This window comes from Pinus tabuliformis, chromosome 6, assembly GCF_031772625.1.
Source record: "Pinus tabuliformis cultivar Carrire ecotype Pingquan chromosome 6, CPIR1, whole genome shotgun sequence".
In the NCBI taxonomy this organism is placed as follows: domain Eukaryota; kingdom Viridiplantae; phylum Streptophyta; class Pinopsida; order Pinales; family Pinaceae; genus Pinus; species Pinus tabuliformis.
The window spans coordinates 389,373,456-389,388,454 of NC_142292.1; the positions used below are offsets into that span (position 1 = coordinate 389,373,456).

The following is a 14,999-nucleotide window of genomic DNA, read 5'->3' on the forward strand; positions in this document are numbered from 1 at the left end:
AATTTAAAACAATTTCTTTCTTCCATTGCACAAAGATATTTATGATATTTATGGAAATACTGCATTCATTTTAAATATTTTAAAATTTGGAACCACCTACTATGATGAAATAGAGAAAGAGTTAACTCTGGTCAATTTAGTGGGTTTCTCCATTCCTGCTAAAATTCCCGGGCGCCACAAGAAAGTGGAATTCATATAATGGAATTTTTGCACCAGCAAAACGATAACCAAATGATTTTTTGAACGTGTGTGGAATATCACTACACTTTCACTGACGAAAACGGACATCCTGTTTTACATTAATTTAGCTCATTATTATTTACATTGTTTTGTATTAATTTTTAAGTTTGTTTCCTGCTTGAAGTGGGATACGCGCTCCATTAAATAACTCTGATTTTTATTTATAGATTGTTATGAGTCACAAGCTAAGATCATCATACCATAAAATGCGTATGATTCGATTTGTTTCTAAGCTAGAATATCTAATGTTATTTTTTATTATTTTGGTAAGGTTGTGATGCTTTGTATTCGATTGGAAAAGACATTTCTACTTAATATTTGAGTTGTTTTTTTACCCAGATTTTTACAATTTTTATTAAATAATTCTATGCTTGTGATTAGTGTTTTTAATCATTATTATTTTATTAAGCTGATAATTTGAAGTATTTAGAGACAATATCTATTAAATTAATAAATTCTTTTTGAAGGATGTTTTGTGTGTAAATTTCATTAATAATATGTCTTTTTGGTGGCAGATGAATAAGTCTAGCACCAGCAGTGCAGAAATGCTTCTTAAAATGCATTTGAGTACGGAATGAGATTATTATAGGTGAAAATATGAATTTTGTGATCAAATGGTGAAGCATCTTGAAATTCTGACACGCAGGTTTTGTTCAGAGCACCCTCATTCAGATAACCCAGAAATAGTTTGGCAAAATTCGACATTACGAGGAAGCTATAGTTGTGGGAATATTACAACACAAGTAAAGTACAGAATTCAGGCATTTCGCTGTGCATTGAATGTTTCGGTGTTCATTTTTTTCAGAAAAAAAAAAAAAAAAAAAAAGCGTAATATATTCATATAAGAAGATTACATAGAGCAAATGCAAGAAGCATATGCAGTCATATAAGAAGATTACATAGAGCAAATGCATAAAGCAAATGCAGAAACGTGGACCGAGCCACTTGCAAATCTGCACAAATCTGTTAAAACAGATCCCAAATAAAGCCCCGAAGGGCTAATATTGCCCCCCAGACAAGGCAACCCATCTATAAGGTGCAGAAGAGGCACAAGAAAACCAAGCAGACAAGCATCTGAAGAAAGAGCAACAAGATCTGTCCGCCCAATATGGAAGGAGAGGCACGAAATGAGGAAGAGAGCAGCAAGAGAAACCACTCCTTCCCCACCCCCTCAAACTCTCCACCCGAATCGGACGAGAAACAGAGGAAGAACGTTGCCACAAACATCTGCATCTACTTGCAGAAAAGACCAACGGAGACCTCCATAGAAGCGGCACGAAACATGGCAGAAGCACCGCTGTTCCCTCAATGCTCCAAAGGATATGTCGTGGCCAGAAAAAACCTAACTGCCGCCGAGAAGGAGAAGACCCACCGGAGCAGAGGCGTCACCGGGGGCAGAGGCGGCAAGGGGAGCCACCTCGCCCCCGCTAAGAGAAAACTAAAAGACCAGAAGATGAAGCCAGAACAAAACTAACTACGCTCCTCCCCTGCTCGCCGCTCCTGCTCTCGCTCCTCCCCTGCTCGCCGCTGTTGTTCGCCCTCCTGCACTCAAAACCCTGCTCGCCCTCCTGCTCGTGCTCCTGCTCTGCCCCTTCCGCTTCTACACTCCTCCCCTGTTAGCTGCTGCTCGCCGCTCCTCCCCTACTCGCCGCTGCTTGCCGCGAGGGTTCTCTCCACGCTGCTCGCCGCTCCTCCCCTGCTCGCCGCTGCTTGCCGCGAGGGTTCACTCCACGCTGCTCGCCGCTACTACCCTGCTCGCCGCTGCTTGCCGTGCATCAATCACCCATCTCCCCTGCTTGCCGCTGCTCGCCGTTCCCTTCCCGGGTCTCAAATGCTATGGGCCGCTGCTAATAAGATTCACCAGCCCCGCACGGCAGTAGAACTTTGCTCAAATGATGGTGGCGCTCGCCTGCGACTCTGTCGTGCTTATCCACTGGAGGCAGGGCCTGAGAACGCGGTATACGCTACAGCCCTTTCGCAGGAACTCCAAATCACTCAGAGCCCACCCCGTTTCCTCGCACCTGACTATTCTTAGACCGTTTTCTCTGTCGTTACCTGCTCGCCACTGCTTGCCGCTGCTCGCTGCTCGACCGCTCCCGTTCACTCTGTTAGACTCCGTCTCATGTCAGAGATTGATTCTTCTTCAAAACCCTGTTTTGAAGAAGAAATCATTTAATGTGTTGTTTTAGATTATGTAATTTATTCTCCAGCTCTTCAAAAGGCAGCAGCGACTTCAAGCTCCTATCCCTGCACAAGCACAATTCAAAACATCATCAGCAATCAGAGGCAAAAAGCTATTTGGAGAAGTCTCACTGGAGATCCCGAACACCTGTTTTGGAAATTGTCATAATTGGCCCATTTGAGCAGTATTGACAGGCATATATGGAAATAAAATGTATTGATGGTGGAAATGGAGGGAGAAGGAAATCTGTTGTTCCTGCAACCCACGAAGAAATACATCCGACTGCAATACTAAGTGTTGTTGCTGGTCTAACCCCTTGGTCTGACCACAATCAAAGTCCACGTAACATGTATCAATGCCAGATGGCAAAACAAACTATGGGTTTCGCTTCTCAATCTGTACAATACCGCAGTGACAACAAGCTCTATCGTTTGCAAACACCTCAGTCTCCGATTGCACGTACAATTGGATATGAGAAGTATATGATTGATGAATTCCCTACAGGGGCAAATGCAATTGTTGCAGTGCTTGCTTATACAGGCTATGATATGGAAGATGCCTCGGAAAATCAAGCATCGCGATTATGAGGACGTGTATGATGATTCTTATGATTATGATGAGGACTATGCCTATGATTATGATGACAATGAAGAATCAGCTGAATGCCATGATGTGTCACAAGTAGAGAATCTCAATAGACAAGCTGATGTTTGGCATTGCTCAATTTGCACTTACGAGAATCCAGAGAATCGTTCTGCATGTGATATGTGTGGAGTGATTAGAAATGCTTCTCTGAAAGGTTGTCAGATGGCAGCTGCAACGATTAAAGATATGCCTAAGTCAGACCTGTCAGAGGGGTGGCGTTGTCTGTGTTGCACCTATGACAATCCAGAGCATATTTCTGTGTGTGGAATTTGTGGAACAGCAAGAAAAGCTTCTTTTGAAGAGTCCCAGGAAACTGCTCCAGAAACCAGAGACATGCCTAAAGCAGACCGATCAGATGGAAAAACCAAGATTTGGCGTTGTCTGAGTTGCACGTATGATAATCCAGAGCATGTTTCTACATGTGGCATGTGCAGAACAATTAGAAGTGCTTCCTTTGAAGAGTCCCAGGCATCTGCTTCAGGAACTGCAGATTTTAGAATATGAAATTCTCAGCTGTAGACACGCTATGCAACATAGTTCTGGGGATATAGTTAGTTGTGGATAAAGCTTTCCAAACCGTAAACTGGAGTCGTGGTGTTGTATGCAGCATTTAAAATGTGCAATTAGTATCAGCGCTATGTCAAATCCAGCATCTACTACAACAAAAGCTTCTTTGGATATTACCGCTAAAGTGGAGGCAGAAATAGTAGAAGATAATGCAAAAAGTTCAAAAGAACCTGCTCCTTCATCACTCATTAAAGCTGATAAACACGAGAAGAGAGAAAATGGAGTCCTTTGGGAAGATAAATCTTCTTCAAATGGACTAGTATCAGAGGAGTTGCAAAAGCAGAGCTTCAGTACGGGTTACAATTTTCATAATAGTAACAAAGTCCTGAAGAATGCTGTTGCTCTGGAGGAGTACAAGGCTGAACCTTGGATGCTTCATGAACAGAGTGAAGAGGGCAAAAACTTGCTACATCTTGCAATTGTTGGCCATGTTGATGCAGGCAAGTCAACTTTAACAGGAAGACTTCTCCATCTCATGGGTCGGGTTTCGCAGAAGGAAATGCACAAATACCAAAGAGAGGCTAAGCAGAAAGGGAAGGAATCCTTTGCATATGCATGGGTTCTAGATGAAAGTCCAGAAGAAAGGGAGAGAGGTGTAACTATGACAGTTGCTGTAGCACATTTTGACACCGTCAAATTTCATGTAGTACTTTTAGATTCTCCCGGGCACAAGGATTTTGTTCCAAACTTGATTGTTGGTGCGTCTCAAGCAGATGCCGCAGTCTTAGTTGTGGATGCTTCTACAGGTGCATTTGAGGCAGGGATGGATGGGCAAGGAACAGATGGACAGGCAATTGCGCATGCAGTGCTAGAACATCTTGCCCATGAAACTGGATGTCGTGGCTTGTTTTCTCCTCACTATCACCACCGCCACTTTCACGAATGATGCGGGCGCCCCAATAACAGATATTTACAATAAAAAAGGTTTTCTCTTTAGATATGGAATCGGGTGATGTCAACCCCGCCAGGGCACTAAATCCGGTCCTCATTCACGCCACAAAGACATCAACCGCAACAGAAAAATAGGAACCAATTTCCTATTTCAAGACCTCAGAAATCAAAAAGATCTGCGCTCCATGTTTATTAGTCATCAGAGGATTTTTAGAGGGACATTGTATTATTTTAGAATAGAAGGTTGTTCTCTTTTCTAATTTTTTGTAATTTCAGTTCAAACAACGCCCTTATTGTTGGGTCGCTCTGTTGTTTTTTTTTTTTTAGAATAGTTTATTTAATGTATAAAAATAATGATTTGAGGGGAGAGTTAGAAGAAAATTCTGAGTGCTAGAGGAGAAATGAGCTCCATTGTACAGTCTTTGACAGAGGGATTTTTAATGAAATTTCACAGCTCTGACTTCTGAGATTCCTGTGGTATGATAATCTAGCATATGTTTTTCTCTTGTTTCATATATAATCTGTTATGTTTCATTTCACTACATGATCATTTCTAACTGAACAAATGAAGTGTTTAGGTAAGAATTCATGCCTGCCATGCTCTGCCTATAAGTTTGTTCATGTTTAATGTTTTCCTCTGTTTGACAAGGATTCATCTCCTATGCCCTTGTCAGCTCCTCACCAGTCTTGCCATCCCATTTAAATGTAGATTTGGTGTTAAATTTCTTGCCTACCTTGCCTCAGTCGATAATCTGTGTTGTTCATTATATTTCTCTGTTCAAGCTGTGATTTTTCCCATGCAGCCCAGAAAAACCCCGTCATTTAATTAAAAACCCCAAATCAACCTTTCTAATCAGTTTACTAGCCTAATATCAGTGTCACCGTATTGGTCATCTCATCTATTGAAGATTTTACCGAGATAGACCGGAGAGAGCCTTCTCCTGCCCCGTAGGGCTAGCTACGGGGCTAAATGGTTTGATGTTGCCTTGAGGTTTACCTTTCTCAGCCTGAGGTGAAATTTCAAGTGCTAACACACTCCACACTGCTCGCCGCTCCTCCCCTACTACAGCCCATTCGCAGGCCGCCGCTCGCCGCTCCTCCCCTGCTACAGCCCTTTCGCAGGTCGCTGCTCGACCGCTCCTCCCCTGCTACAGCCCTTTCGCAGGCTGCTGCTCGACCGCTCCTCCCCTAACCCCCAACTTTGGCAGGCCGCTGCTCGACTGCTCGACCGCTCCCGTTCACTCCACGCTCAAATATTGGCGTTCATATTTCAAAGGTTAGATCTCTAATGCTGGATGTAAAGGTTTCAGAGACTTCGATTATTAATTTGTTCCAATCCCTTGGTAGTATGTATGCAAATTCAATATGGAGGAGCTTTTATAAATTGGGCAGGATAACGTTGATTGCAATAGCAGATCAAATTGCCATGAACGTAATGCATATTGGATATCCATCAACAAACCAAGTGCGAGGGATGCTCTTTCAACTAAGGTGAAGTTTATCCACTTAAAGTATGTTGAAAAGCGGTTAATATTAGAGGAAAAATTCCGTACGAGGGTAACATATTCCCAGATGATCTCGTTAAAAATAAATGTCTTCAGAAACATATTATTACTCCAACAACATTGGCAATCGATTTGCGATTTGGTCATGGTTTCGCTGGGAGAGTTGCAACAAGTATATGGGTCCCAACTATGTGTCAGGCCAGAAGAACGATTTTTCAAAGAGTTGTGATAAGGATGATGGCGGACTCGAAGCTCGCCAGTCGTCCGTTGCCTCTGCTAGCAATTCGATGGGGTCAAATTACTTCCAGAAGCCAGATTTGCACCAATTCAAACCCAATTTGAAATCAATATTCTCAATGTAATCTTAACCAATTTGTATTAATTCTAAATTTATACACCATGTAACAATCAATCCGGTTAATTAGGGGCAACACTACTACTATATAATAGAGATTGTTGTTCACGCATAGAGGTAGACAGAGGACGGGATCGCACAGGAAATCAAACTTGTACATTGTATTATTTGCAGAGTCTGGATTTTAATTGCGCCATGTGAGGAATCTGAGTCAAGTGGAATGATCCCTGGAGGAGACCACTGGAGCCCAACATTTAATTATTTAGCATTCATGTAATTTGGTTTCAGTAGCAATATGATTTTGCAATTAATTTATATTTTCCAAGCTAATTCGAATTTCTGAGATGGGTTGTTGATTTGATTTTTACAGTGAGATCGAGCTAGTTGTTCGGGCCCATCAGCCTGTTTGTTAGCTAAATTACTTAGGATTTATTCATTTCACTGCATTTTATTTCTTGTTAGTGTGATTTATTTTACTGCATTTGATTTCATGCGTGAGTGATTTAAATTCTGATTCCACAATTTCGTTTTTTTAGATCTCCTTTATGTTTTGATATTTAATTATGCAGGTTTGATTCATGAATTCAGTGATATCATTATTCTAGAATTTATTTCTAAGTATATTTAGCTAGCAAACATTTCTTTTATTTGTGTTCCTCATTTTCACTATTTGCTAGGTTCAATTAGTTAGCTAACGAAATAGATTTTCAATTGCAAGGATTTATAATGGAGATAATAATTATGATATGATAGTTGGAAACTCTAATTTAATTAATTAATATTATTTGGGCATTCATAAACATTTTTCATCCTAGGATTTTAAATATTCATCATTATAATTTAATGCCAGAATTAACATGAAGAGACTTTCAGTTCAAGTTCCTGAATTGTCTAGCAAAACTTTTTGAAGATATCTCTGATCAACAAACTTAAATTTCTTAAATTTAACACTGCAATTCCTTTCGAGTAGCAAGAAGCATTTAATGATTTTTCTTAAGTACAGATTTTAAAATAGTTCAAATTGAATTTGTTTCATGCTTTCATATTTGCAGCGTAGCTGTAGTCTTTTAATAAGCTTTGCATTCTTTATTTACTGTAGTGTGTTTACTTTGAAATGGTTTTTTCTTAAATGATTTCCTTTTCGAATTATTTTGAGTGTCTTTTATTTTAAAAATCCCTGAGGTTATATTCTTGCATATATTGTGATACGTCTCTAAGTCTTACGAGCCGGGATTGACAATTTATTTAATTTTTTTTGCTAAAGCAAGAGTCGGACCTTCTATTAACTTGTGTCTAAAAATATGTTACAAAAGTTACAACCGGCGTAAAGAGGAAGCAATTCCTCCAGCAAAGGGAAGATTTTTAGCAGCACTTAGTACCCGTACTAAAAAGGAAGCCCTGACAAAACATTTGGCGAACATAAAAATGGGAATAGAGAATGCAACCAAGAGATTTTGGGTCCGCTGCCTTTCTCCCGGACCCACCAACCTGCTCGACAGCCAATAGTCGTCGATCTGCTCCCTCAAGATCTAATGGTCAATGGCCATATCGCGCGGAACATAAGCCCGAGGAATACCCGCCCGATGAGGGCGGTATTCACTCACCTCCCCAAGCCACGTGTAGACTGTTGAGTGGCATCGCATGCAATTCATAGAAACCACTTTTGGTTTTGAGGGCGCCCGATATGGGTGGTAAACCAGAAGCTGTTTTGACTCCCTCTGACTTTCTCCTGGACCCACTAACCTGCTCGATAGCCGATAGCCGTCGATTTTCTCCCCCATGATCAAATGGCCAATGGCCATATCGCGCGGAATATAAGCCCAAGGAATACCCGCCCGATGAGGGCGGTATTCACTCACCTCCCCAATTCACGTGTAGACTGTTGAGTGGCATCGCATACAATTCATAGAAACCACTTTTGGTTTCAAGGGCGCCCGATATGGGTGGTACACCAGAAGCTGTTTTGACTCCCTCTGACTTTCTCCCGGACCCACTAACCTGCTCGATAGCCGATAGCCGTCGATCTACTCCCCCATGATCAAACGACCAATGGCCATATCGGGCAGAGCAAAAGCTCGAGGAATACCTGCCCGATGAGGGCAGTATTCACTCTCCTCCCAAAGCCACGTGTTGACAATTGAGTGGCATCGCATGCGATTCGTAGAAACCACTTTTGGTTTTGAGGGCGCCTAGATAAGGGTGGTAAACCAGAAACTGTTTTGACTCCCACTGACTAACTCCCGAACCCACCAACCTGCTCGTTGGCCTGTAGCCTTTGCTCTGCCGCTGCCTGTTTTCCTTCGAGACCCACAAGTTCCCAAACTCTGTGTATCTTCCTGATATACCCCTATCCTTCATTGACGAGAGGAGACAGTCAGTTGCCCTGTCTGTTCTAGTACTGCTCCATGTCTGTGAGGGCCCTAAATGAATAGCCTTCACGCAATTGGCTGTCTGGTACCTCCTCCCACCTGCAGCACCTATTGTCTCGTGTGCATCTTACCCCTTCATTGGCTAGCCAGTCTGCTACACTGTTGGCTTCTCTTCTTACATGAACGAAACTTAGAGTTCTTAGAATTCTGAGGTGAGCTTGTATTCTGTGATAGACTTGTAGAAGTCTCCAGTGGCTCGAGACTTTATCTGGTGAAGTGCCTGAGCCTAGCCGTTTGACCGAATTGATGATTAATTCAGAGTCAGCCTCGATGATGGCGTTGTGAATGTTGTACTCTATTAGAATCTCCAAGCATAGCTCCATAGCCATGAGTTCCGCCATATTATTGGTGGCCCTTCCCAGGTGGCTGTGGAAGATGACTTTTAAGTTGCCCTCCTCATCTCTTATAACTCCACCATAACCAGCGTCCCCAGGGTTACCTTTTGAGGCTCCATCTATGTTGAATTTTAAAAAACCATGTGGAGGAGGTTGCTAGAAAGCTTTTCCTTTTGAGGTATGCTTCACAGTTCCATTAGGACTCTGAGGGTTATGTGACTGGAGTCCCAACAGTTTCAGAATGCGGGCTTCTCTGTTGCCCGGGGGCTTTTCTGGAGAATGCCCCCCTAGGCCATTGATCGTTTCCTTAAGCTGCTTTAGGATTACTGTTATGATATTTTGAGTTAGGCCAGTCTTATCTTTAAAGATTCTGTTGTTGCATTCTTTCCTGACATTCCAAACCAAGAAACCTGGAATTAGGGCCCAGGCAGTATTTACTGTCTCATTGTCTGAGAAGTCTCTTCTCCATTTTTTCAACATAACAATAATGTCATTTTTGTTCTTGTCTGTCTGCCTGAAGACATCGGCTACCCAATTCCATAAGGTTGAGGTGTATGAGCAGAGATTGAGAAGATGATTCATGGTTTCTTCATGTTGACCACATAAATGGCATCTTGAAGGTCCAGCAAACCCTCTCTTTCTGAGATTCTCCCAAGTTAGAATCCTTCCATGTTGGACCAACCACCTGAACAGTTTGATCTTCTTCTAGTGTGGGTTGTTCCATATATCTTTCCATGTCTTGTCAGTGCTTGGTAAGTTAAGTCCCATAGCTATTATTTTGGCTTCCTTGAGGTTGAAGACACCCTCATTATTTCTACCCCATCTTAGTAGGTCATCAGAAGTTGAGGTCAAAAGTTGTCTCTTTTCCAGGAGGATCTCTAGAGCTTTAGCTTGAGTTTTCAGCGGGGTCGCCTCATTGTATTCTGGTAGCTTCCAATTCTCCATTTACAATTCTCCCTTGACTATTCCCAATAGTCACTCACTTTTTTCAGTCCTTTATTTTTTGTGTCAGACTGAATACTATCTAGTTCCTCTCTGCTAAGGTTACCTTCCTGCTGCCAGTTGTCCTCCCAAAACCAGGCAAGGTTTCCATTTCTGATCTCCCAGAAACTGTGTTTTTGTACTAAAGCTCTATTCTCCTAGGCCTTGTTCCAAATATGGGAACCTTTTATGTTTCTTGACATTCTTATGTGGTCCTTTTCTTTCCAATCCATTGCATATTTTTGTTTCCAGAGTTTTGCCCAAGGGTTTTGTATTTCCTTTAGCCATCTCCACCATAGTTTTGCTCCCAAGACTCTGTTTAGAATCATTGGGTCATGTAGACCTAAACCACCATGGGATTTGGGTTTGCAAATCTTGTCCCAAGCTACCAGAGCCCATTTCTTTTTCTCTTCTCCTTTTCCCCAAAGAAAGTCTCTTTGGATATTTCTGATTTGCTGAAGGATACCTGATGGTGTCGGAAGGGCTGAAAACATGAAGATTGGGATGGTTTGTAGTACCGCCTTGGTGAGGACTAACCTTCCCGCTAAATTCAAGGATCTGCTAGTCCACTTGTTGACCTTGTCCTTTAGTTTATTTGTTATAGCCTCCCAGATGTCCTTTCTCAGCGGTTTGTCTGTGAGGGGTACTCCCAGATATTTGGAGGGCAGTGAATCTCTTTGAAAGCCTAGAATTCTAGAGAGATTCCTTTGAATAGAGATATCAATGTTGAAAAAGAAGATCTTAGATTTTGCAAGGCTTACTTCAGTACCAGCAGCCAAAGCAAACTCATATAGAATTTGTTTGAATGCTTTGGCTTCCTTGACTGTGGGTATGCCTTGCAGCATAGTGTCGTCCACAAATTGTTGATGGGTCAAAGTGTCTCCATTCTGAGTAAGTCTCAGTCCTTGTATTCTTCCTTCCTCCCTGGCAGCAGTGATCGCTCTGCCCAATCCTTCCATCATGAGAATGAAGAGGAATGGTGAAAGAGGATCACCTTGTCTGAGGCCTCTTGAAGGCTTGAAAGTTCTGGATGGAGAGCCATTAAGGAGAATTGAGCAACTGACAGTAGTGACAAGAGCCATGACCCACCTTATCCAATTGTGGTCAAAGCCATATGCTTTGAGAACATCCCTGATATAAGACCAACTTAGTTTATCATAAGCTTTCGCTATATCCAGCTGTATAATCATGCCTGCTTGCTTATTGGTTTTGAGGGAGTGCACCACTTCATGAGCTTGAATGATATTATTGAGAATTTGCCTCCCTTCCACATATCCAGTCTGCTCTTCTGACACAAGTGTTGGTAGAAGAGGTTTGAGTCTATTGGCAATGACTTTGGAAATGATTTTGTACACCACATTGCATAAAGCTATGGGTCAGAATCTGTCAGGAGTGGTGGCTTTTTCTTGTTTGGGGATTAAGGCAATGAAGGATTCATTAATCGCTCTCAAACCTGATTTAGAGTTTCTCGATTCCTCCACTACTTCCAGAATGTCATGTTTGACTATCTTCCAACAAGATTTGAAGAAGTCTACATTGAAACCGTCTGGTCCTGGAGCTTTCCCATTATGCATTTCTTTGATGACCTCATTGACCTCCTCCTCTGACACTGGCCTGTTGAGATTATGATTGTCTTCCCTGGTTACCAGCTTTGGAATGTGCTGGGTAAATCTTTTAGTGAATTGGGATCTGTCTGCCATATTCTCCTCGGCAATACTTTGAAAGTGTTGGACCAGAACATCTTCCATTTTTTCATGAGTATTTTGCTATGTTCCTTGGGGATCTGTAAGTTTCGTTATCCTATTGTTAGCCCTGTGTGCAATGGTAGACTTGTGAAAGAACTTAGTGTTCCTCTCCCCTTCCTTAATCCATTGCACTCTGGATTTTTGTCTCCAGAAGATTTCCTCCTGATAACATCTTTTATCCCATTCTTGTTGAAGTGAGTCCGCTAGCTCTTTTCTTTCCTCTGTGAATCCTTCTGAGATGAGAATTTGATTAATCTCCTGTAATTTCTTTTCCACTTCTTCTTTAGCTTTGAAGATGTTTCCAAACTCGTTTTTGTTCCATTCTTTGAGCTTTCTCTTGATGTGTTTGAGTCTAAGATGAAGGATGAACATTTTCGTTCCTTGGGTGTGTAACTCTTCAGCCCACCACTTCTCAATGTTTGTGATGAAATCAGAGTGTGTGAGCCAGACATTCTCAAACCGGAAGGGCTTGTTTCTCGCAGTTCCTATCATGGAAGCTTCCAGTTGTATGGGCCAGTGGTCTGATCCCCCAAAAGGGAGGATGCAAGTTGTCAAGTTGTTCCCTGTGAGCAATAATTCCTCTGAGACTATGAATCTGTCAAGTCTTGAGGCTACTTGAGCTATACCCCCTCTCTTGTTATTCCACGTGAACGTGCCATTTCTAGTATCCATGTCTACCAGTCTCATGTTAGTGAGGAAGTTCTTGAATGCTATTGAGTCTCTACCCAGTATTCTGGTTCCCCCTTTTTTTCCCGTGAGAGATTTAATCATATTAAAATCTCCTCCCAGGATCCAGGGTAATTCTAGGTGCCTTTCTTTCATTTCCTCCAGAGAGGTGAGGAGCCTGAGTTTTTCTTCCAAAATTTGAGGACCATAGACATTGGTAATCATGTAGCACTCCTTGTCCCCCACAGGTTGAATAATCAAAGAGAGGTGGTGCCTGGATGCCTCCGCATCAAGAATACCAAATTTTTGTGGATTCCATAGAGTGAGAATTCCCCCTATTGCATTAGTTGCTTTGACTTCGAGATACTCATACTTAACCATTTGTTATGATTTTCTCTAATTTTCTCTACTGAGCATTTTGTTTCCTGTATGAACACCATATCAGGTTTTTCTTCCTTGATTCTGTTACTTAAATTTCTCTGTTTTCTTTTGCTCCCCAGTCCTCTAATGTTCCATGTTGTGAGTTTCATAATGTGGGGTTTTTAAAGGAGTAACTGGAGAGATCTTTCATCTTGCCTGAGTTAATCATGAGTTTTCCACATTCTAACAACAGTTCTTTTTGTCTCTTCCTTCCTCTTTTTTTTCCTGGGTTTTTGGTAGATTTTCCTGATACTAATCCCATTGATTTAACTCCTTTGTTCTCCTGGTTGTCATGGCCTCTTTTTACTCCTATAGCCTTTTGATTAGACCTGTTTAGGAATAACTGTTGTACTCTATCAAGTTCCTCCTGTGGTAGAGAGTTGATTCCTTTGTTGCTTCCTTGCTCTAGAAACTTTTCTAGTTCAAGGTTCTCCCACTCAAGGATCTCCTATAGATCTTGGTCCTCCGTGCCGCTTTCACTTGGGGTCATCTCATGGTCCCTGTCTAATTCCATGGATTTTTGAGGATCCATTCTGTGTTCATCTTGTTCCTGTATGATTTCCATGTTAGCCTCTTTTCCTTTCTCTCTTTGGTGGTTTTCTGGTATTCTTTGTGTTCCTTCTTCTTCCTCTTCTTCCTCTTCTAAAATTTCAAAACCATTATGACTCGGTAATTTGCTTTCACTGGGTTTCTTTTGGGTCCTCTTTCCTCCTCCTTTCCCCCTTCCTCCCACTTTGGTAAAACCTTCAGGGTCTTTTCCTTTGTTGGTTTTCTGGTTTTCCTCCCTTTTATTAAGTGGGCAGTCCCTGAAGAGGTGTCCATGTTCATGACACTTGCGGCATCTAAATGGTATGTGTTCATAGTCAACTATCTGAACCCATTCCTCATCATAAACTTCTAGGATGACCTCATCCGGAAGTGCTCCTGATAAGTCCATCTCTACACATATGCGAGCAAAGGAGGTGTATTTTCCTCGCAGAGTTGCCTCTGATATCTTTATGAAATGCCCTAATTTATTGCCTATAGCTTTTAAAGATTCTGGCATCCAATAATCTAAAGGTAAAGAGTATAGTCTTATCCATACCGGGACCGATGTGAATGTCTCGCGCTCCGGAACAAAGTTCATCGTCCAAGGTCGCATGTAGAGACCAGCAACCGCAAAGAAGTATGGTCCTCCTTCAAAAATTTTGTCCTTATCCTCCAGGTTCGTGAATACCACAGTAAAAAAACCCTTAGATCCAAGATGGATATTTAGTTCTCCTTTTGGTTTCCAGGTGTTTTTTATCCAAGTGTATAGTGCCTTCTCCGTGGGCCAGATACCCATAAACTTGCATATGATCGCATAGGTTGTCATGTGATCCCTGTGCTCCTGCAGAGCTGGATTGTTTAGGACTACCCGAGGTTTAATGTTAGACTTGGGTTTGCAGGGCCCCATTTTTTTACTGTTCACAGTTCTCTGACCACTGTTTTCAGCTTTCTCCTCCTGTTGAACCTCCTCGTGGGTCCCTTCCTTTTCATGGGGTTTGCTGCCTTCCGCCTTTTGGGTGTCAGTAATTTTTGTCTCATTCTCCGAAGAATTTTGAGGTTTGTTTCGATTCGCTCCTCTGCTTCTGTTCGAAACCACGTTACTGTAGGAGGGAGTGGAGCTCCCTCCTCCTTGCCCCTCCATGGTTACCAGCTTGTTCCTGAGTCTTCTATATCAAACCCTAGTTCTCTCCGCTCATTCCATTGCTCATATTTCTTACCCCCCCTTTGATTAGTTTTCATCATGGCCCCCGGATTGACAATTTAATTGTGGGTGTAAATCTAACATTTATACCTCCCAACATTTTGGCACCATTGCCAGAGAGTTGTTGTAGGATAAGGCCTCATGATTTGCTATGCTTTCTTTTGGTAATTGAATTTTTAGATTAATGAGATTCCCCCTGCTTGTTGAAGCATACTGGACGGTATTGCCGAAAAGCTTGCAAGCGAGGTTTTATTTACCGCAAATGAGTGATTTTCTTTACTGCAAGTGTGGTTGTTTTCTTTACTACAA

General features: G+C 42.0%; 1 protein-coding gene across 1 annotated transcript; it reads left to right on the plus strand.

Annotated features, from left to right (window-relative positions):
• The first annotated feature begins 2,619 nt into the window (after positions 1-2,619).
• Positions 2,620-4,520, plus strand: LOC149258962 (uncharacterized). Its single transcript, XM_089443604.1, has 2 exons — positions 2,620-3,535; positions 3,675-4,520. Exons 1-2 carry the CDS (start codon positions 2,912-2,914, stop codon positions 4,518-4,520), a joined length of 1,470 nt encoding a protein of 489 aa, XP_089299730.1. The 5' UTR covers positions 2,620-2,911.
• The last annotated feature ends 10,479 nt before the right edge of the window (positions 4,521-14,999 follow it).

Coding starts and splice junctions, on each gene's coding strand:
- LOC149258962 (XM_089443604.1), top strand. CDS start 2,912: ATGAATTCCCTACAGGGGCAAATGCAATTGTTGCAGTGCTTGCTTATA. Junction 3,536..3,674: donor CTTCCTTTGAAGAGTCCCAG/GCATCTGCTTCA, acceptor TGTTGTATGCAG/CATTTAAAATGTGCAATTAG.